The following is a 22150-nucleotide window of genomic DNA, read 5'->3' on the forward strand; positions in this document are numbered from 1 at the left end:
CCGAATACAGCCCCCTGAGACATGTGGGTCCCTGGACCCTGTGAATATGTCACCTCCCACGGCAAAAGGACTTTGCAGATAGGATTAAGTTGAGGCCCTTGGGATGGGAGATGATCCTGGGCTATCCAGGTGGGCCCAGTGTCATCACAGGATCCTTGAAAGTGGAGCGCTTCCCCACTGTGTTTGGAGAGATGCAACATGAGAAGGACTTGATCTGCTGTTTTTGGCTTTAAAGAGGGAGGAGGGGGCCTCCGGCCAAGGAATGTGGGCAGCCTCTAGAAGCTGGAAAAGGCAAGGAACAGATTCTCCCCTGGAGTCTCCAGAAAGGAATGCAGCTCTGTCAGTACCTTGATTTTAGCTCAGAGAAACCCACGTTGGACTTCTGACCTCCAGAACTAGAAGAGAAAAATTTGTGTTGTTTTAAGGCCCCAAGTTTGTGTCGATTTGTGACAGCAGCTAATACAAAGGGGTTCAGTGTCGCAGTGATATGGTCCCTGCCTGGCTGGAGACAAACGAGGGAGTGAGCCCTGGTGGAAAACGGTCGCAGGACAGAGACCCTAGGAGCAGGAAGGTTTCCAAGGAGGTGACTGAGGCCTGGAGGGAGAAGGAGGCATCTGGTGGAAGCCCAGTCCAGTTTGTGCCACCCTGGCCAAGCCACATGTGACATCTCCATGCCTCCATTCTCTCATCTGTAAAATGGGCACAGATCCTAGTACTGCAGATTTCAGCCAGGACACCAGGGACAATGCCTGGTGCAAGGTAGGGGCATGACATGGTGCAGAGATTCTTATTAATTAAGAATGGGTAAGTATTTTGCCGTTCCCCACAATGCTGTAAGGCAGGCATCCATTTTACAGAAGGGGGAAACTGAGGCTGGAGGAAGGAAAGTGACTTTCGGGTGGATGCGTTACAAAGCCCCACAAGGTCGGGAATGGAGCCAATACCAGGTAAGCAAGGTTCCAGGACCCATGTGCTGAGCCCCGAGCAATCAGGGTGAGCCCCCAGGTTGTGGCTGGCATCCCTGCTCCGGTTCCAGCACCAGATTTTCCTTTGGGAGATCATCTCCTGCAATCCCAGCTCAAATGTCCCCAAGAGTGGGCACCAACCAAGGCCCAACCACTTAGAATCATCGGACATTCAGCAAACCAGGAAGAGTCAGCTCTGAGACTTTTGCTGGGAAAGGGACACCCACTTCTTGCCTGAGCTAGAGGGGTGTGAGCCTGGAGCTGCAGGTGGCTCCTGCCAATGGCCAGGGAGAGGCCGGCGCAGTGGGACACTGAGCCAAGAGAGGCAGCAGCAATGCCCTGTGCTGTTCTTGGAGGTCCTGGATCCAGCTGTGCCTGAACTCTGCCTCCCCAATTAGATAAAGCTGGTTTAAGAGGCGTTTCTATCACTTGCTGTGGACAAAACCAGCTTACAATAAGCCCGTTTACATTTTATTCAAGCGGAGCCTTTAGAATCCAGAGCAGCGGGTTCTGCAGGGGCTGTAGGAATCACACACACCCTGATGTGCCACTGCGTCCAGGACGCAGGTCATGCGTGGCCTGGTCCGGAACGCTCAGGGTCACCCGATCCCATATTACTCAAGCCAGAAGAATACTTGTGATAGACTCCACATGAACTTAGCATCTGCAGCCCTTGGACTAGACGTGAAACGCTCCAGGCTGTGGGAAGCAAGGCCTTGCTTGTTCCCTAATGGGGCATATGATGATAACCAAGGCAGCACTGAAGACTCGGCCACGGTAGATAGCATGGGAGATCTCTGAACAGAGCTGGGCATTATAACGCCCCCATCGTACGTACGGTCCCTGCTCCAAACGCCACCCATGGCTCCCCATAGCCCCTGGATGGAGTCCAGGCTTGCCGGCCTGGGTTTGAAGCCCTTGCTTCTGAGCCTGCTCCCTTCATGCCCCTTCCCGCAGCTACTTTACCACGTTACCCCCGAATGTCCCCACCCCATCCCCTTCCCTACAGCAGATAACGGGATTTTACGCAGGAATCTGGCGGCCACGTTTGCGGCAGAAGGTAGGGCCCGCCCTCAGCCCAGAGGTGAATTCTGATTGGTTGAACAGAGTTGACGGGCTGTCAGGCACAACCATGTGATACAGCACTGGCCAATGGCCTGTTGGGGGTGGGGTTTCAAGGAAAGTCACAAATGCCCAGGCGGACTGTGTCTGGAGGTGACCCAGTATAGCTTGACGTATGAGTTTCCTGTTTGCTGCTTTAACAAAGTGCCGTAAATTTAGCTGCTGAAAATAGCACACATTTATTACTTCTGGAGATCAGGAGTCCGACAGGAGCTGAAATCAGACGTATTTGGGGGCCTTTATTCTGCGCATCACGGCGCTCAGTATTGTTGAGAGCGTGGCTAGTTTCGCAGACATTTGTTGCTGCATCCCGGTTGTGTTCTTGCTCCTGGCTCACTGTCGATCCTCCACCAGCATCTTGATTGAGGGATTGCATGGTGGTCTCTGTCCCTGCCAGGCTGAGAGGTGGAGGGGCCCCACCCCCTTTTCCGGGGGTGGGTGTGGGTGTGGGGCAGCCTTGGTAAAGCCCTGAAAGCTGATTACCCAATTTGGTAAACGTGCTACTGTTTCAGGTAAGAGAGAGGCCTGCTTTTGGAAGTACGCCTGGTCGTGTTTGGGATAAAGGGGCGTGGGGGCAGTAACGTTGCCTGAAATTCCACACAGACACAGAGAGAGAGCAAAAAATGTCAACCACTGGGGCGTCTGGGTCAAGGACGCCCGGGTCAATAATACCCTTTGTATTATTCTTGAAACTTTTCTGCAAGTTAGAAATTGTTTAAAGTAACAACTTTTGAGCAGCGCTCAAGGGACATTCATCAGGAGAGAGAGAATGGAGGCATCCATCTTCCCCACTGGCTTCCCCGTCCCTGTTCTGACGGCTTATTCCTGAAAGATTCTTTGAGCAGCTAGAAATGAAGGAAGTTTGATCTAACATGATGGTGACTACCCTCCTGGGGAATAGCTTGGGGAATATCGGAGGTTCTGGGGCTGCAGGGTCCTGGGTCCTGGTCTGGGTATGGGTGACTCAGGGGTCCACGTCAGGCCATTTGAACAGAACTCTGAGGAATTACTGTGTGTGTTTATATCTCCAAACCAACAAATAAAAAACAAAGTTAAAAAACAAACCCATTCCACAAACTAAAACATATGAATTAAAAAGTGGGGCTTCCCTGGTGGCGCAGTGGTTGAGAGTCCGCCTGCCGATGCAGGGGATGCGGGTTCATGCCCTGGTCCGGGAGGATCCCACATGCCGCGGAGCGGCTGGGCCCGTGAGCCATGGCCGCTGAGCCTGCGCGTCCGGAGCCTGTGCTCCGCAACGGGAGAGGCCACAGCAGTGAGAGGCCCGCGTACCGCAAAAAAAACCCCAAAAAAGTGAAAAAAAGGAAAAAGCACAACTCAAAAAGTATCAACAGAAATCAAAATCAAACAAACAAAAAAGCAAATGGGGCTTCCCTGGTGGCGCAGTGGTTACGAATCTGCCTGCCAATGCAGGGAACACAGGTTCACACCCTGGTCCGGGAAGATCCCACATGCCACGGACCAACTAAGCCCGTGCGCTTGCACTCTAGAGCCTGCGAGCCACAACTACTGAAGCCCGCGCACCTAGAGCCTGTGCTCCGCAACAAGAGAAGCCACCGCAATGAGAGGCCTGCGCACCACAACAGAGTAGCCTCTGCTCGCCACAACTAGAGAAAGCCCGCGTGCAGCAACGAAGACCGAATGCAGCCAAAAATAAATTAATTTTTAAAAAGCAAATGAAAAATAGAAATAAAAAACACAAACCAACAAATATAAAGAAAAAAAGGACATAAGAAAATATTTAAATAAAAGAATAGAAAGCAAACCCCCAAATGCATGAGCAGATAGCAGTGTACTCATACCTGTTGAAATAATGCTCGGTGGAGCGGTGGCCTGCCTGCAAGGTGGGTAACAGCACTGCTTTCTCCAGCTCCAAAGCCTCCAAAGGTCCCTCCCAGAGGCTTGATTTGAACCCAAGTCAGTGACTTGGGCGGGGGGTGTGTGTGACATGGTTCTGTCCTGAGGGGTTACCTCATAATCCACTTTCAAAGACTTTTCAAGAAAATGCTGAGAACCCATCAGGAGGCACCTGTGTCTCGCTGCACCCCGCAATCAGAGAGCCCTGGGGTGGCCAGGGCACCCCTCACAAGTCTGTCCCATCAGTGGCAGCAGCAAGGTGGCCACCAGTCACAAATGGATGCCTGAGGCCCAAGAACCTCAGGAACACTGGATCACATGCAGACAGTGGCCCGATTTCTTGAATTCAAATGCCCCAGTCCCAGGGTGACCAGCAGGGCAAGTAGCCCAGACCCAGAGGTCCAATGGTGGAGTCTGCTATATGACCATGTTTGAGCCTCAGTCTCCTCATCTGTAAAATGGGAGTCTTCATTTTTCCCACATCATGGTGCTTGTGTGAGGATTAAACTTCAGGCCTGGCACATCCTGAGCTCTTAGTTTTATTATATACAAAACCCCATATTCTTGTTCCCACTGTATCCCCAGCACCCTGTGCAGGCCTGGCGCTGAGGTGCTTTTGAGCACCTACTATATGCAGGGTATTGGCTTCACATATTGGGAGACACCACTGATAACTCCTGGATCCAGGAGTGGCCGTGGCAGGGGGAGAGGGAAGAAGGCACTGGGCAGCCGGGTGCAGCAGGAGATGTGGGCTCCCCCAGGATAGCGTAGGGGCAGCCTCATGAGAAGCAGGTAAAGAGAAGGGAAGGTAGGAATGGCACTCCCAGCAGAGGGCATGACCAGGCAAATGCCCTGAGGTGGGATACAGATTGGCCTACCCATGGGGGCCAATGAGACTGGGCTGGGGAGGGGTGGGAGAGGGGCAGATAAACTCAGGGCAGGCAGCAGGGCCCAGTGAGGAGGTGTTTTGGGTACCAACAGGTGCCCCAAGCCTAATCCAATCTCACAACCCTGAGAGGCAGTTTCTGCCGCCTGCCCAGAGAGGTTAAGCGAGTTGCCCAGGACCACAGAGCCAGTGTGACTTGGTGGGATTTGAACGCATGCCCGCTAACTCCAAGGCCTCTTGGGCAGTACCTCATAAACTTCTGCAGGATGGGGAATGCCCTGGCAGTCTAGTGGTTAGGACTATGTGCTCTCACTGCCGAGGGCCCAGGGTTCAATCCCTGGTTGGGGAGTTAAGACTCCACAAGCTGCGCGGTAAAACAAACAAACAAACAAGAAAACTCACACTAAAAAAACAAACTTCTTTAGGATGAATGAATGAATATATGTCTTCGGTGCGAAAAAAGCCCAGGGCTAGGCATTAACGGCCTGAGGCAAAAGGCCCATCCTGGGGGGCGGGGCAGGGGTGGGTGGGTGTTGCCTGGTTTCCCAGCAACAGGGTTGGGGCGCTCTCTGGTGGTCAGAGCAGGAATGGCTTGGAATCACTGAGCCTTGAGGGGTACAAAATGGTGGCTGGCAGACAAGTCCCTGTTCCTAGTCTCTTGACATTCAAAATCGTTTATACACAGGCTCCAATTTGTAATTCCTTGACACTCGTGCTCCAATGCTCCCTTCAGCAGGAAGCGCAACTCCAACCAACTCCTATTCGTTCTTCAAAGCCCTGGCTCCAATGTCCTCTCCCCTGGGAAGTCCTGTCTGTCTCCCCAGGCTGAACCAAGTCTACTCTAGGGACTCATCCTCCGGCTCAACCTCACGGGGCTGGAGGGTATCTGCAACCAGCTCTGTCTCCTCCAGACATGGAGTACTTCAGAAAACCGCTTTTATTGCCTGTTGAGTCTGTGATTGCCCCTGCTGTGTCCTTGCACCCAGCAAAGGGTCTGGCATACTACAGGAGCTCAATGAAAGTTTGTCGAGTGGATAAAGAAATAAGTGCATGATTGGCCTAGAACTAACCTCAGAAATGACCCTGGCCTGCTGATTAATTTTTTGGGGGGTTTAGGTTTTCTGCCCTCTTCTCACCCGAAGACATCATGGAAACAAGGCCATACCTGGCAGGCCTCAGACTCTCTTATCCCATGTGCCACACTGAGACATGGGAGGGCAGCCCTCCTTGATTCAGGAATGGGTCTCCTGTCTGTATGCATTCAACGAATGTTTATGGATTGCCTGTGTGCCAGGCACTGTTCTGAGTCCAGCTGGGAACAAGATACAAAAATCCCTTCTGTTGTGGAGCTGACCCTACAGTTTATCAGGCGGAAATGAGTGCTATTGCGGAGGGCGCCTCAATAGATGGACATTTGAGCAAAGACTTGAAACGTGTGGGTTAGGAAGCCACGCAGGTGTCTTGGGAACGGTGCACCGGGTAGGGGCACAGCCAGTGCAAAGGCCCGGAGGTGAGAGCGCTCAAGAGCGTCCCAGGTACAGTGAGGACAGAAAGGTAAGAGAAAGGTGGGACTTGGCAATAAGAGCAATAATGAGGGAAGCGGGGACCTTTGTAGATTTGTAGAAGAGGAGGGGCTCGGACCCGCCCAAGACCCGCCTTCGGCCTTTCCCGCAGCCTTCGGCCCCGCCCCCAACCCCACCCCGGGCCCTGATCCAGGTTTGCCAAGGGTACTCGGCCTCGCCCCCTCAGGACCCGCCCCCCTGCCATCCCCACAGCCTGGCCCCGCCCCGGCCCTGCGCCCGCTCCTAGTTTGCCCCTCGGCAGCCACCGTCGCCCGGGCCACCGCCCGCCGCGTGCGTCGCCTGCTCCGCTTCCGCCGCCCTTCCCTGTCTCACGCCGTGCGTGCCCTGCGTGCCTTGCGTGAGCGTGCGCGGGAGCGTCGGCCGGCGAGGGAGCAGCAAACGGCCGGCGGCGGGCGGCGAGTGCCGCGCGGGGGGCGGGCGGCGCGGAGGAGGCGGCGGTGGCCATGGCCGAGGCGTCACCGCAGCCCGGACGGTACTTCTGTCACTGCTGCTCGGTCGAGATCGTGCCGCGCCTGCCGGTGAGGCCCAGGCCAGGCGGGCGGGGGCCTTTGCCTCAGCCTGAGGCGAGCTGGCTCGGACGGGGAAACTGAGGTCCCCGCGGAGGGCCCGGAAGCGGGCGGCCCTGGTGGCGCAGCTGGGCCGGCGGCCGGGAGGGAACGGGGCCGGCCCCGAGCGCGGTCGGCGCCGCGGCCGCCTCGTGGGAGGGAGTCGCCGCTCTCCCGGGCCCGACGGCGGCCCAATCCTGCGTTCTTCTGCCTCCCGGGGGTGGGGGCCTGCACCCAGGTGGGCCCTGCGCCCTCGCCCGGGTGGAGGCCGCGGGAGGGCTGCTCGTGAAAGGCTCGGTTTCCAGACCTCTCAGCCCGGAAGTTCCGAGTCGGTAGGTCCAGGATGGGATCAGTGCCCCAGCTCCCGGCCGACCCTCCCCCGCTGCACGGGTGGAAGACTGAAGGCACGGCGGCCCCGCTCCCGGCATTTGCCGCTCGGCTAGCTCCCGGGGAGCAAGAAGCGGGCGGTGCGGTTGACCAGGGGAAGGAGCTGCAGGTGGCAACGATTGATAGAGTACCAGCTCTCCTTGGTCACCTGGTTGATTTTAGAGCCAGGCTCTTAGTCCTGCCTTTGCAGCTGTGGGCTTTCTTGGGGGAGGCAGGAGGAGTTGGTGGACATAATCCCAGCTTCAGAGGAGACTGAGCTAGAGTCAGGGTTTGGAGGAGAGAGGAGTGCCTGGGCCCAGGAGGAGAGAAAGGGTAGAGGTGGTGTGGCTTCCAGAGGCAAGGGGCTTGGCGGGGGTGCATAAATCGAAACCCTGGGTGCATGAGCAGACTTGAGGAGCTGAGACTTGCCCCACTCCCCCACTCCAGCGTCCCGGAAGAAGTCCTCCTTCTGCGTCTTCCGGCTCCCTGCACGCCCCAGCAATGGGTCTGGTTTCCTCGACTGGCAGGAAGGGGCTGGTCGCAGGACAGTCCCCAGCCTGGAGGAGCTGCACGCAGCCCCTCGCAGCTGTTGTGAGCCCTGGACAGGCCCTGGGTCTCAGGCTTGCCCCAGAGTGGCCTGTCCAGAGCCATCGGAAGCCTGGGGCCGAGCAGTCTGTGTTGCTAGCTGTTTTGGCCTCCCCTCCTGGGGCCAGCCTGGGGCCCGGGTCCTGGCCCCGAAGGACCCTGATCTTTTCCGACTGTCACTGGGCTAGCGGGGTTTTTCCTAGTCACAGACAGGATCCAGTGGTGACAAGGTAGCCATGACCTTTGCCCTCCCAGTTTATAGGGAGCCAACGCTGAACAAGCGATTGGCAAATATTTGATCGGGAACTTGGTAAATTCTGTTAAGCGCAAATAATGGCAGGGAGGGGACCGGCGTGGAGTTTGGGACGGGATTGGAAGAGGCCCAGTAGAGTGGGTGTCTGTTTATGAGTAAGGGGCGCACTTGGTGTTCTCGGGGGCAGGAAGGTGGGCTCTTAACGTGGTGACGTTGGAAGTGCCCCACCAGCAATTGCGCTCCCCGCCACCACCACCACCCCTGCCCCCCAGCCCCGGCCGCCCGCCAGCACGGACCTCTGTTCACGGGAAACCGGCCCGAGGTTGGTGTGCAGTGAGACGCTGGCTGGTGTTGAGCTGCTCCTCCTGACCTGCTGTCGCGGCCCTCTGCCCGCAGGCTTCCTCCCAGCAGCCCAGACGCCCTGGGCCTCGGTCTCCTCGCCTGTCAGACGGGTTGGCGAGGGCACCCCTGTGCTTGACGGGCACGCATGGGCAGGGGGGGCCCGGGAAGCCGGGGAGGGGCTGGTGCCTGCCTGGAGCGGGCGTGTGGGAGCAGGAACCGGACCGGCTGGCCGATCCGGAGGCCTCTGCGCAGGTGCGCAGGCCCAGACTCGATTCCCCCAGGAAACGGGAGCACCAGGGACGAGGTGGACATGGGCCGTCCGCGGGCGGGCCCCGCGGGTGGGTGGACCAGGTGGTGTTTGGGGTTTGGCCCACCACCACGGGTGGCCTTGTTGAGGCCTGCTGTCCTGTGGATGACCCCTGTCTTCCTCTCAGAAGTGTCCCTGAGCAGGGTCGGAGGACGGGGACAGGACCTGGCAGCTGCCTCGGAGGGCCATCAGGGTGAGGAGAGAAGGCGCGTGTGTGTCCCCAGCCTTGTGCACCCGCACCTTGTCCTCCACACAGAGCCGCTGGGGAGCAGGCTGGGCCCCCACCCACCCGGCGTGCTGTGCTGCTGCCGAGGGCACCCATTTCCCCCGCTGCTGCCGAGGCCCAGGGAGGCTCAGCCCTGCGCCTGGAGTTGAGACCCAGGGGCCCAGAGATGAGGGCTGCCCCACAGGGCGGGAGTCTGGGGGTGCAGCAGGGGGCTGAGCCCCAGAGGGGCGGCTGGACGAGGGGTGCCAGACAGAGCCACACTGTGGGGCTCCCCGGCTGCACCTCCAAGCCTCCCGGTGCCGTTGGAGGCTGAAGTGAGGCGCACCCCCGGCAGGGTGGGCCCATGTGTCACGTCGATGGGCGCTTGCCGGCACTTAGCGGGCCCAGGTGATGCGAGGCCCCGGGACGGTGCTGCACCCCGGCATTCAGCAGCATGCGTGGGGCTCACAGACGCTGGGGAGGACAGAGGGGCGTGAATGCGCTTTGTGTGGCAGCTGCTAAGACGCAGAAGAGAGTGCTGCGGGGCAGGGGCACTTGCCCACGGGGTCTGGGTGGGCCCAGTGACATCTGAGGAGGGTTGCCCCTGGGGTCTGTGGGCTGGTGAGGTCAGGCTGGGAGCACGAGGGGCTGCAGGGGCGTGGGGAGTCTCGTCAGGTCTGTATCTGGACCTGAGCTCACATACCCCCCGCAGCTCTGCGCCCCAACCCTTTCTGGGGGCCCTGGGCCCGCCGAGGCCAGCATCTCTCCAGCTCCCACCTCAGCGTCCCCAGCTTCACCACACGCGCCTGGCCGGGGACCCTGGGTCTGCACGTGGTGTGAAAGGGCGCGTGAAGGGTGAGGCCTGTCTCTGAGGGCCCCAGCTGGCCGAGCACAGGGAGCAAACGCTCAGTAAACGTAGCACTGTAGCACTCGTCTGCCGGTCGGCGGCTGTTGCCGTGGTGATGATGACTGGATGGCCCTCTTGCCGGCCATCTCCTCAAGATGAGGAGTCTTCGGCTAGGAACAGGTGCTCACGAGCTAGGGTTCTGCGAGGGAGACAGGCCCTGCCCTGTGGGGAGCGAGCACTCCATCCCAGGGTTTCCACCGCTTTTATTACACAGTGATGTAATAAAAATCTCAGGGACACGCCCTTGGAGGAGAGCATTGGAAGATCAGGGTCTGGGCCTTCCCCACCGCCTGCGAGCAGAGCCCGGGGCCCTGCCTGAATCCCTGGGTGCGGGGCGAGCACTGCTCAGCCAGGCCACTCAGTCTCAGGGCGTGGGGCTCTCCAAGGATGGAGGGCGCAGAGCAGGGCCTGACCACAGCCAGCACTGAGCTGCAGGACAGCCGCGGCTGCCGGATTCCAGAGCCTGGGGTTGAGGCCACCCTCCATTTGCAGATGGGGAGACCGAGGCTTGCAGCCGGGAGGTGATGTTTGAGCAGACCCAGCTTCCAAGAGGGAGCAAGCCAGGTAGATATCTGCTCGGATCGAGGGGACACAGGGGACAGGGGATGGCAGAGGCCCAGAGATGGGGGGAGCTGGGAGTGGGCGTGGCCGGGCTGGGTTGTTCTGGGGCTGCAAGGTGAGGTGGGGAGCACTTGGGCTCAGGGAGACACAGGGACTCCAGAGAATGGCGAGGTGACAGGCTCTCAGGCACCCAGGAGCAGTGGCGAGCCTCAAGAGTGGAAGAGGGGGTGCCCGATCTCCAGCAGGGTGTGGCGCCGGCCCCGCCCTGGCTCTTCCAGGCTCACCCTGGGGCAGGGTGCGGGCCTGGGGCAGGCAGGGTCCCCAGGGGAGAGAGAGAGATGCTTCTCACGGGGGTTCTGCCAGGCTCCAGTGAGGTTCTGGACCTGCCTGCTGACCTAGATCAGACCCTGGTGGTGTGGGCAGGCCAGAGTCCTAGCTTGCCTGTGAGCTTGTGTTCAGGGGCCGTCTGGTTCCCAGCTTCCTAACCTCGGTCACCACAGACTCACCTGCAGCCACGTTTGCCTGTGTCCATTGCCCTCCCCCCGGGGGCTGGGCAGAGGGGGTGAGAACCCTGGTCACCCATCACAAAGCCTCCTGTGGCCACGTTTTGCACCCTGTGAAACGTTGAAATAAACAACAGGTTGAGGGCTGGCTGGGGGGCCTTAGGAGGAGCCCCTGAGTGATGTCCCCGCCGGCCCTGGAAATCCCACGCCAGTGACTACTGTCATGGCCACTCACTGTGTAGGGGAGCCTCCCCTGGGCCCCTCGCCCCTGCTCAGGAGGGCAGAGCACTGCCATCCCTGTTGTTTCTGGCTCAGCATTATTGCGATACACCACCCACTTAAAGCATACACGTTGGTGTGTTCAGTCCACTCAGAGTCCTGAAGCCAGCAGTCACCTCTGTCCAAGTCCAGAACATTCCATCACCCCAAACAGAAGCCCTGTGCCCATCAGCTGTCACCACGGCCCCTGACAACCACTAGTCCACTCTCTGTGTCTGTGGATTGGCCTGTTCTGGACGTTTCCCATCAATGGATCACACACTGTGTGTCCTTCTGTGTCTGGCTTCTCTCACTGAGCATCCTGTTGTCAGGGTCCATCCACGTGGTAGTGAGTGTCGAGGCTTCACCCCTTTACGTGGCCGAGTGATGCTCCCGTGTGTGGAGGGACCATGTGGTGTTTGTCCGTCATCCGCTGGTGGACACTTAGGTTGTGTCCACCTTTGGCTGCTGTGGACGTGCGTCTCCGTTGCCTCTGGTGGGCACCTGGCTGTGGAATCAGGGTCGTGGGGTGACTGTGGCTGTTTTCCGAGGACGCTGCCCCGTTTCACGCCCCCACCGGCCATGTAGGGGCTCCGATTCCTCCAGCTCCTCCCCGCACTGGTCCCTGCTGGCTTTGTGGGTCCAGCCGTCCGGGGCGGGTGTGAAGTGTGTCCTGCTGGTTTCGGGTTGCGTTTCCTTGTTGCCTGTGTTGTGTGTCTGTTCTTGGCTTGTTGCCACTTGTCTATCTTGGGAGAAACGTCTGTTCTGATCCTCTGTCCGGTTTTTGTGTTTGTTTTGAAGTTTTGAATTTTATTTTTATTTTTTTATGCAGCAGGTTCCTATCAGTTATCCATTTTATACATGTTAGTGTACGTATGTCAATCCCGATCTTCCAGTTCATCACGCTGCCATTCTGTCTGGCCGTTTTTTAACCAGGGTGTTTGTCTTTTCGTTGTTGAATTGTGAGAGTTCTGTAGGTATTCTGGATACAAGTCCCCATCACCTGTGCAGCTCCAGCCGCCCTCCCCGTGGCTCAGACAGCGTCCTCTGATCCTCGACCTTCCTTTGCTTTCTGGAGCGGGGCACGTGGGGGGACACGGTATGCACCGTGATGGTCCCGCCGTCCGCAGGGTGGGCCGTGCCCGCTGCACCCCGGCGTCGCTCCCCGCAGAGGGTGGCAAGGCCAGCGGTGCCCTCTGCCCCCAGGAACCGCGCCTCTCCCCGTGGGTACGCGGCTGGCCTCGGGTGGAAGGACCTCACGCTCGCGGCTCAGCGCCCTGTTTGCGTGGCTTTGGGACACGTGTGGCCTGGGCCCGGTTCTGGGCCAGAGTGGCGGCTTTGGTGCTCAGACGTCTTGCCGTCCCTGGGGCAGGTCCCCCTCTCCGCTGCCTTGGAACATCATGGTCTCTGCCCGCTGGCTGTCCGGCCTGGGGAAAGCAAGGGCTGGGAGGGCAGGTGGCCGGTGTGGATGGAGTCGAGCTCCAGCCTGGTGTCATGGGCTGCATGCTGGGGCTGCCAGAATGTTCCGCAGGCCGGTCCCTCTGCCTGGGTGGTGCCTCCCGCCCTTGGTGGCCACCTTCCTGGGAGCAGATCTGCTCCGAGGCCCAGATAGTCCTGGAGCCCCGCTAGTCACTCTCCCCGCCCTCCTTTTTGTGCGAGTGTGGGTGAGGGTGTCACAGAACACTCTCGTGTCCCCCAAGTTGGGAGAGTTTGCTGAACCCACGTCAACTAGCTTGTTGATGGATGCGGCTGACTGGAGGCCCTGAAACTGTGACTTCTGTCACTGTGGGGAGCACCGGCTGATGGACTCGGGGACATGGGAGGTCGAGGAGGCCACCTGCGAGGGGAGCATCGGAGGCCGTAGCCAAGGGCAAGGGCGTCTGTGCGCCAGCCCTGCCCGGGGCGGCCCGGCCGGACCTGGCGGGTTCACACCCAGGGCCTTGAGATGACGCCCATGCTGGCCCTACCACAGCCCAGAGATCACGCTCGCTGCCCTCTCCTCCTGCAGGATTACATCTGCCCAAGATGCGAGTCTGGCTTTATCGAGGAGCTTCCAGAAGAGACCAGGTAAGGCTGCCCCCGGCACAGACCCCTGGCCCGAGGGTGCGCTGGCCGAACCTGGTAGGGGGGACGGGGGGGCCGTGACGAGGGCCAGCGGCTGGACCTGGGTGGGGGTTGGGCTGGACCTCCGTCCTTAGGTTCCTCAGCCTCCTGCCTCGGGCCCTGGGCAGGGGCTGTGGAAGGCGGCCTGAGGCCCATGGGTAGGGGGGGTCCTGCTTTTGTCCCACTGCTGACGGCGCCTGTCCTCCCAGGAGTGCAGAGAATGGCTCGGCCCCCTCCACAGCCCCCACGGACCAGAGCCGGCAGCCGTTCGAGGTGAGCGGTGAGCAGTGGCCTCTCTCCCTGCCCCCGCCCCCTCCGCGCCCCCATCCACGCGGTCACGGCCCTCCTCTCCGCAGAACGTGGACCAGCCCCTGTTCACGCTGCCGCAGGGCTACGGGCACTTTGCTTTCGGCATCTTTGATGACAGCTTCGAGATTCCCACCTTCCCCCCCGGGGCACAGGCCGACGACGGCAGGGACCCCGAGAGCCGGCGGGAGAGAGAGCAGCACTCCCGGCACCGGTACGGCGCCCGGCAGCCCCGCGCCCGCCTCACCGCGAGGCGGACCACCGGCCGGCACGAAGGCGTCCCCACGCTGGAAGGGTGAGGGGGCCCGGGGGCGGCCGCGGGCGGGACGCTCGGGGCTTCGAGCCCGCCCCACCCCGCTCAGGCAGAGCAGCCAGCTATCCTTCCAGGAGGTTCTGTGGGCACGGAGGTGTGGGTGCTGGCTCAGGGGCTGTCCCCTGGGCAGGGCAGTTCCCCGGTGGGTCCGGCTGGCCCGAGGAGCTGTGTGCCCACTGCCTGCCTGCCCTCCCCCACCGCCCCCGCCCCCAATCGTCCTTCTCAGAGGGGCCTCCGCCCCATGGGCATCTTCATCTGCTGAGATGCGCTGGTCCACGCCCAGACGAGCCGTCCCGGGTGCAGGCGAGCAGTGGTATGCGGTGTCCAGTGTCCCTGCCCCTCCCGCGTGCGGGGTCATGAGGACAGGAGGACCTAGTAGGCCCGTCCCAGCCCTGCAGGAGTCGGGGCTGAGCTTTCGTGGGTCTTTGTAGATGGAACTTGACTGCAGGTAGGCCGAGGCCTGTCCAGCTCAGGACACAGCCTTGGCTCACTGTGACCTCAGCCGGCACGTTTCAGGGCCGCCGCGAACAGCCGGGCTGATCCCACGGTTCCTCAAGCCCCTGGGATCCCCCACGGTGCTTTCCCCAGGTTGCAAAATGAGAGTTGGATGCAGTCGTGCATTGACAGGTGCCATGCAGCCCTCAAGAAGACACTGCCTTTGGGCGCCTTTCGTGTTTGGTTCTTATTATTACCAGTTGAAAAGCCAGCCCCTTGACGCCGGCCCCTCCCTGGGAGGGCGCTAACCTTGGGCCTGGCTGCTCTGTTCCAGGATCATCCAGCAGCTGGTCAACGGCATCATCACCCCGGCCACCATCCCCAACCTGGGCCTGGGCCCCTGGTGAGTAGCTGGGGGGGTCCCCCTGTGCCCTGTCCGGCCCCTCTGCCACTTGAACCCCAGACTTCTTTGCCCAGGGGCGTCCTGCATTCAAACCCAATGGACTACGCCTGGGGGGCCAACGGCCTGGATGCGATCATCACGCAGGTACAGGGGCCTCCCTGGGGCTGGCACTGGGCACGACGACTTTATAGGCCCGTGCTCCCTGGAGGACGGGGTGTCGTCTCCCACGTCCGCGTCCCTGGTGGCACTTGTGAGGTGGGGACGTGACCACCTTGGGGCCTTCCACTGAGCATTTTTGTCACTGGCGCCTGGTCCCCTGGTTGTAGCCGCGCGAGGATTTGGGGAGGTGCCTCGGCCGTGGGAGGTGCCTGCCGGCCCCGGCTGTGAAGTGACGCTCACTAGATGAGAAGAGTGGGCAGAAGCCCGGGGCTGGGCCTCCTGGGGGCAGCTGACCTCTGACCCCTGAGGGGGTCGGGCCAGGACAAACGGGGCCTCGGTGCTTTTGCAGGTAACCCAGCCTTGCATTTCAGAGCCCCGTGGGGCGAGGGCCCTGCCCGCCCGCCAACAAGCTCCCGGCACTCTGGCCTCTTGTGTTTCAGCTCCTCAATCAGTTTGAAAACACGGGTCCCCCACCCGCAGACAAAGAGAAAATCCAGGCCCTCCCCACCATCCCCGTGACCGAGGAGCACGTAGGTATGCGCCTGTGCCCAGCCTTCTCAGTGGTCCGGAGGCCAGTGTGCCCTCCATCCCCTGGGACACCTCTGGCGGGGGCTGCAGAGAAGCCCCCCTGAGAGCCCCATGGCCTGCCCGCTCCCACAGGCTCCGGGCTGGAGTGCCCCGTGTGCAAGGATGACTACGGGTTGGGCGAGCGCGTGCGGCAGCTGCCCTGCAACCACCTCTTCCACGACGGCTGCATCGTGCCCTGGCTGGAGCAGGTGAGCGGCGGGCCGGCCCGGGACCCTCCCCGCCCCGCCCACCTCTGAACAGCTCCCCTCTCCCCTCTGTTCCCACAAAGCACGACAGCTGCCCCGTCTGTCGAAAGAGCCTCACAGGACAGAACACGGCCACCGACCCCCCGGGCCTGGCGGGCGTGAGCTTCTCCTCCTCCTCGTCGTCCTCCTCCAGCTCGCCCGGTAACGAGAACCCAGCCAGCAGCTCCTGAGCGTCCCAGCCGACCCCCAGGGCGAGCACCGGGATGCGGGTCGGGACTGCGGATGCCGCGGACTCCCGCACCCCTCGCGCCCACGGACTGTGGTGCCGCCGGGGGCCCCCCCGCGGCACAGGCTTGGAGGACCCGCCCCTCCCGGCTGCTGAGGGAGCCCGGCCTCCCCAGGGCCGGGCGGGCCAGGCTAGGCACATGCCGCCTGGGGCGTCTGACTCCCTTCCTGTTTGTCTCTGACCTCACCCTCTACGTGTTCGACGGCAGAAAGGTTTTTATAATTTTAAATTATTACTGCTTTGAAATAAATGGACGTTTGAGCTCACTCGCGGCCCTGCATGATCTGTGGAGAGACAGGGTGGAGTCGCTCGGCTGGGGTCCCAACCGCGTGGACAGGCCGTTGCGCCCCACTCCAAGCTCGGGGCCCCGGGACCACCAGGATGACCAGCAAAACAAGGACGAAACTGCTCTGACAGACGTTTTTTAAAGGAGAAAATATGTGTATCTTGAAAGCTATTTAAAAATACATCTACTTAGAAAGAAAAGCAGGTGGTTGGCGTGTTACTTGTGTGCGTCGGGGGGCGCAGCCCCGGGCCGGGGAGGTGAGCCGGCCGAGCCCTCGCAGCTGGCGTGTCATCCACAGGCTGTCCCCCATCAGGGTCACACGGCTGCCTCGGCCGGTGAGTGTCCAGCCTGCGCCCTGGGAAGTGCCCCCCATATTGGTCTTCTGTCTCTGAAGTGGAAGCTGGCTGCTGGGAGGGGTGGGAGCCTCCCCTGCACCCTCTTGGCTCCACCCCTGCAACTCGGAGGAAGATCAACCCCCAGGAGGCTGATCACACCCCACCCCCACCCCAGCCTGTACACCCTGCCGGATCTGAGGGGCTCTGAGGACACCGTGTTCGCGTCTCCAAGGGCAGCTGTGACAACTCACCAAAACTTGGTGACTTAAAACAACACGCTTATCATATCAGTCCTGGGGTCACAATTTACATCTTAGGGGCTAAATGCAGGCGTGGGCAGGGCTGGTTCCTCCAGAGGCTCCAGGGCAGCATCGGTTCCGCCTTTTCCAGCTTCTAGAGGCGCCGCACCCCTGGCTCGCGGCCCCTCCTGCATCCTCACAGCCAGCAGCGCAGCATCTCCCGTCTCTCTCTGCCTCTGACCCTCCAGCCAGCCTCCCTCTAATAAGGACCCTGGGATGATGCTGGGCCCCTCAGGGAATCCAGGGTCGTCCCCATCTCAGGGGCCTTAACTTAATCCCACCTGCGAAGTCCCCTCTGCCTCATGAGGTGACACGTGCTCGGTGGCCCAGGACCAGGCCCTGCCACTCTGTGGCGGGTCGGTGTTCCCCAGGCTCCCTCACCTCCTCGCTGCCCCAGGCACCCCAATGAGTTCCCAGGTCCGAGCCTTTGCTTGGCTGTGCCCAGCCTGCAGTGCCCTCCCAGACCCGGCCCCCGCGTGGCCGAGTTCCCGTCTCCCGCCTGGCAGGTGCTTTTGTCAAAGCCTCCCTGACCCCAGCTTGTGACTAGACTCCTATGGCCCCTGCTCAGCTCAGTGTCCCCTCAGACTCAGGGGCTCCCTGAGGGCCGGCCGCGTCTGTGGGGTCCGGCGGTGTCCCCAGTGCCCAGCACAGCAGGCGCTCAACGCATGTGAAACCACTGAGTAACCAGACACGGGCTCGCCCGGATCGGGCCTTCCCCGGCCACGGTCTTCAGCTGCCCGCCCGGCTCGCGCGCCTCCTGGAATCTCGGTCCAGCCGTCACTCATGGATCCTGGGCCTCAGGAGACCAGGACGGGCAGGAAGTGCGTGGACGGGTGGTGTCGCTGCGTGCGGACCCCGCGCCCCGGGGCCTCCCGCCCGTCCAACGCCAGGAACATGGGCCGGCCGCGGTGGCGCCAGGGCACGGACTCGTAGGTGTAGCCCTTCTCCTCGATGCGCTCCCGGAACTTAGCGCAGACCCGCTCACAGCGGCCCTGGCCACGCCCCCACTCGGGCGCGCCCCACGCACCCCAGCCCGCCCGGCGCACTTGCACTCACCGACCCGGAGTGGCGGCCGCGGCGGTTCATGGCCACATAAAAGCCGGTGTTCACGGCCTTGAGCGCCACGACGCCCACGCGGATGGAGCGCATCTCGAAGAAGACGCCTGCGGGGAGGGGCTGGGTCAGGGCCCGCCCACCACCCACTTGCCCACCCACCCCGCTCTTCATTCATTCATTCGTGTGGGGAACATTCCCCAAGTACCTACCGTGCTCCTGGCCCTGTGCTGGGCGTGGGGATGCACCAGGGACCACGCAGGTCCGTGGGAGTGGCCGTGGCCGTGGGAGTGACGGGGTGGGGGAGGAAGGACACCAGGCCAGGGGGAAGGCCTGAGGCAGGACTGGCCCTGATGGGTCGGGGGAAGTCATTGGGGAGAGCTCAGGGTTTTCTCTGGAGGGCAACGGGGAGCCCAGGGGAGGGCCCCGTTAGTCAGGGATGAGAAAACCAAGCCAGAGGAGGTGAGTGCCTGCCAGGTGAGCTGCTGCTATCAGATGTAGACCCCCGGCAACGACCCTGACAGCTCGGCTAGCCACGGCCGTGGCCGGTTATGGGGGAGACAATTCCAGACAGGAGGTACGGCCCAGGCAACGGCCTGGGGGTGGGACACAGGGTGTTTAAAGCACAGTGTGTTCGCATCCATGATACCCGCTAACACTGCTTGAGTGCCAACTGTATGCCAGGCATTGTATCCCACCAAGCCCACACAGCAGCCCCTGGAGGGAGGTGTGGACCGTGCCCACAGGGGAAAACTGAGGCCTGAGAAGTGGCAGAGCCAGTTTCTCGGGCCCTGTCTGTGGATGGATGACCCTGGGCGAGCCCTGCCCCATCTGAGCTGATGTTTCCTATCCAGTGAAGCAGAGCTGGGGGACAAGCCCCAGCCCACACTCTCTGAGCCACACCCAGGCACTGGGGCCTAATCTGGAGTCAAGGCCTTGCCCTCTGGTGTTCACTCTGGACTCGGATGCCTCAGGTGACGGGCAGCTCACCTCATGTCCCACAGGACATTTGCACCTGCTATTTCCTGGGTCAGGCACTCAGCTCCTCTTGTGCATGGCCAGCTCCTTCTTTATGAGGCTCAACTCAAGCCCACCTCCTCATTGTCACCCTTATCGCTGCCCAGATGGGGAAACCGAGGCTCAGAGAGAAGCACTGACTGTCCCAGGTCACCCAGCAGAGCCAGACCTCACCCCCAGCCCGAGGCCACCCTTCCTGGCCAGGCCCAGCACTGAGCAACCGGCCCAGCCACTCCCCCTGACCTTGCCCTCGTCCAGTTAGCCTAATGAGGGCCTTGAGAGCCCCAGATGAAAGCAGGTGGGAAGGGCAGGGGTGATTATCTGCCCTAATGGTGGTGATTCAGGCAGTGGCCAGCAATGGCTCAGCTCCCCCGCTCCCCTGCCCAGCCTCAAAAATGTGGGGAGACTGAGACAAGCCTGGGGTCACCGACCGCCCTGGTCTCCCACTTATCACCAACCTCCTCCTCCTTTGTCCCTTCATCTCCTCTTGCCTCATACATTCCACAAACACTTATTGAGCACCTACTGCTTGCTGGGCAGGGCAGCAGGGATATGACTCCAACTCGATGAGGTTCTGGGCACTTTGGAGCCCTAGCTCCATGCCCCCACCTCCCACCTCAGGCAGGTCATTTGCCCTCTCTGTGCCTCAGTTTCCTCATCTGCCAAATGGGTGTCTAGGAAGACATAGAGGGGTCCCCAACTCTGGCAGGTCCTGAGTTTTGTTTTGCAGGGTGGGGAGTTCAGAGTTCAAACCCAGCTCTGCCCCCATCTCATTATGTACTGGGCCCACGGGGGCCCTTCCGGGAGCCTCAGCTTCCCCTCTGTAAATGGGTCCTGTGACCCCAACGTCAATTATCTCACAAAGACCCTTCTGCTGAGCCAGGACCAGAGCTGGGAGCTTCCCCTGTGACCTTCACCCCAACTGTCCAACCCTCCTTCCAAGTGAGTTGGACCCCATTTTACAGTTGAGGAAACTGAGGCCCCAGTCAGGAAATGACTTGGCTGACGCCACACGGCCAGAGAAGCCTCCGGACCCTCCCTCAAGTGAGAGAGGGCCCAGTTCACTGCTGCTACTACTGCTGCCTTTGCTGTTATTGTCCGCCTATCTGCCCTGTACCCCTGCCCCCGCGCAGCGCCCCCGGCTACTCACTGTCAGGGCTGTCGCGCCAGCGGGTGCCCTGCACGTGGCCGCTGGGGTCCACACACAGGAAGAAGTGGGTGGAGGAGAAGAGGCGCCGTCAGCGCACGTCGCCCTCCAGATGCATGTAGCTGCGTGGTCTCCGCGGACTGTTTGGGGTCCCCGCGGCGCCGGGCGCCCGTGCCAGCAGTAGCCACGCCAGGCCCAGCCACAGGCGGCCGCGTATGGCCCCGCGCCCCGCTCGCCGCCGCCTGGTCTTGACTCCCCGCGCGCGTCCGCGGCTCTGCCATTGCGAGATGGGGGGCAGAGTGCCCGACGGGGCCAATAGGGCGCCTCGGGGGCGGGGCCAGAGCCACAGTGGGTGGGCCAGGATGCGGGGCGGGGCCGTGGTCAGGGCGGCCTGACCGCCCTGCAGAGTCTGGGACAGGCCAATGCGGCTCCTGGGGGGCGGGGCCAGAGCCGCAGGGGGCGGGAAGACTCCCCACGGGGGTGGGGCCAGTACAAGGGCGGGGCCCATTCGGGAAAACACTCCGGCCTCCACGCGTGTTTGTTTGCCTTGCGGGGCGGGGAGGGCGGTGCTTGTCCGTGAGTAGCCAGATTGGCCTGCAGGGGCTGCGGGAGTGTGAGAGAGGCGGGCCACAGAGACACGGCGGGAGTCAGAGCCAAAAAGAGGGAGAGACAGAGCCAGAGACAGAGAGATATAAAGACAGAGCCAGTGGGCTTCCCTGGTGGCGCAGTGGTTGAGAGTCCGCCTGCCGATGCAGGGGACACGGCTTCGTGCCCCGGTCCGGGAGGATCCCACATGCCGCGGAGCGGCTGGGCCCGTGAGTCGTGGCCGCGGAGCCTGCGCGTCTGGAGCCTGTGCTCCACAGCGGGAGAGGCCACAACAGTGAGAGGCCCGTGTACCGCAAAAAAAAAAAAAAAAAGAGCCAGGTGTACAGCACAGGCCTTGTAATAACCTATAATGGAAAAGAATCCAAAACAGAATAGTATATATGTATAACTGAATCACTTTGCGGTATGCCTGAAACTAACACAACATTGTAAATTAACTACACATCAATTTTTTAAAAGGGTAAAAAAAAAAAAGAGCCAGAAACAGAGAAAGACAGAGACAAGAGACTGAGAGGCAGAGATAGACAGAGACTAAGATGGAGGGACAGAGTCTATGAGACTGCACAGGCAGAGATGGCTGAGACAGAGACAGAGACAGACAGATGTGTGAGAGACAGAGAGACAGGGAGAGACGGAACTGCCCAGGGGTCAGAGGTTGGGATGGAAGTTCTGGCCCGAGTGCCTGTCCTTGCCAGCCAGGCCCCTGAACAGGGAATGCCCCGGGGGGCTTGTCTACCCTTCCAACTAGAGCTTCCTGAGAGCCAGGTCCAGGGGGCATGCGGCTTTGCTGAGGGGTGGGCCTGGGGGAAAGTGTGGGTGGAGGGGCAGGGGAACTGTTGGAGCATATGCTGTGCACACAGGTGTTGGGCAGCAAGGTGGCCGATGGGAGGATGGACAGTTGGGCATGTCCGAGGCCAGCTGATGGGGACCGGGTTGATGACCAAGGCCAGCACCCTGTCCCCAGCATCCGTCTCTGCATGTCCAAGGTGGTAGGAATGGGGCCACCCTGTTACAGACACACCCACCCAGTGCCCTGGGCCCTGCGAGGTGAGTGCAGTAAACCTTCACAGACTCAGAGCCAAGCGACATCATTGACAGGTGGGGGAGCCAAGGCCCAGGAGGGGCAGGGATTTCCCCAAGGCCCCACACAGGACACATCCCAGGCTCCCTGCCTTTTGGCTCCTGGTGGCTCAATTCTACAGCCATGGATGCAGGTGGCACCTTTAAGTAGCACCGGGGTGAGGACAAGGTGACAACCCTGCCCTGATGGACTGCTGGGGGGCCAACCGGTCCAGCCAGACGGTGTCGCTGGGATGCCTTCCTGGTGGCTCCAGGGATTCCCCGATCCCTCTTCCTGGCCCCAGGA

At 61.1% G+C, this 22150-nt stretch overlaps 2 protein-coding genes across 13 annotated transcripts; one reads left to right on the forward strand and one right to left on the reverse strand.

The window, feature by feature from the left end:
- Positions 1–6771: 6771 nt before the first annotated feature.
- Positions 6772–16527, forward strand: RNF126 (ring finger protein 126). 12 transcript variants are annotated; one of them, XR_010942590.1, is made up of 10 exons: positions 7060–9022; positions 10434–10505; positions 12231–12362; positions 13272–13330; positions 13576–13639; positions 13828–13886; positions 14755–14823; positions 14898–14967; positions 15423–15516; positions 15643–15801. XR_010942590.1 is itself a non-coding variant. In XM_067734549.1 (10 exons), the coding sequence occupies exons 1-9, from the start codon at positions 8668–8670 to the stop codon at positions 15499–15501; spliced, it is 1119 nt and encodes a 372-aa protein (XP_067590650.1). In that variant the 5' UTR covers positions 7120–8667; the 3' UTR covers positions 15502–15516; positions 15643–15801. The 12 variants fall into 12 exon arrangements, 9 of the variants coding, with proteins under 9 accessions (XP_067590657.1, XP_067590659.1, XP_067590656.1 ...); XR_010942589.1 differs by having other exon boundaries at positions 7112–9022; positions 13828–13967; XM_067734549.1 differs by having other exon boundaries at positions 7120–9022; positions 13576–13646; positions 13756–13967.
- Positions 16504–20686, reverse strand: FGF22 (fibroblast growth factor 22). The gene is given in 3 exon segments (XM_067730276.1): positions 16504–17941; positions 18018–18124; positions 20182–20686. Coding segments are annotated over 3 exon segments (795 nt in total). The 3' UTR covers positions 16504–17758.
- Between the last annotated feature and the right edge of the window lie 1464 nt (positions 20687–22150).

The sequence above is a fragment of the Pseudorca crassidens genome, chromosome 3 (genome assembly GCF_039906515.1).
Source record: "Pseudorca crassidens isolate mPseCra1 chromosome 3, mPseCra1.hap1, whole genome shotgun sequence".
Lineage (NCBI taxonomy): Eukaryota > Metazoa > Chordata > Mammalia > Artiodactyla > Delphinidae > Pseudorca > Pseudorca crassidens.

Coding starts and splice junctions, on each gene's coding strand:
- RNF126 (XM_067734549.1), top strand. CDS start 8,668: ATGGGCAGGGGGGGCCCGGGAAGCCGGGGAGGGGCTGGTGCCTGCCTG. Junction 9,023..10,433: donor TGCCTCGGAGGGCCATCAGG/GTGAGGAGAGAA, acceptor CTCCATTTGCAG/ATGGGGAGACCGAGGCTTGC. Junction 14,824..14,897: donor AACCTGGGCCTGGGCCCCTG/GTGAGTAGCTGG, acceptor TTCTTTGCCCAG/GGGCGTCCTGCATTCAAACC.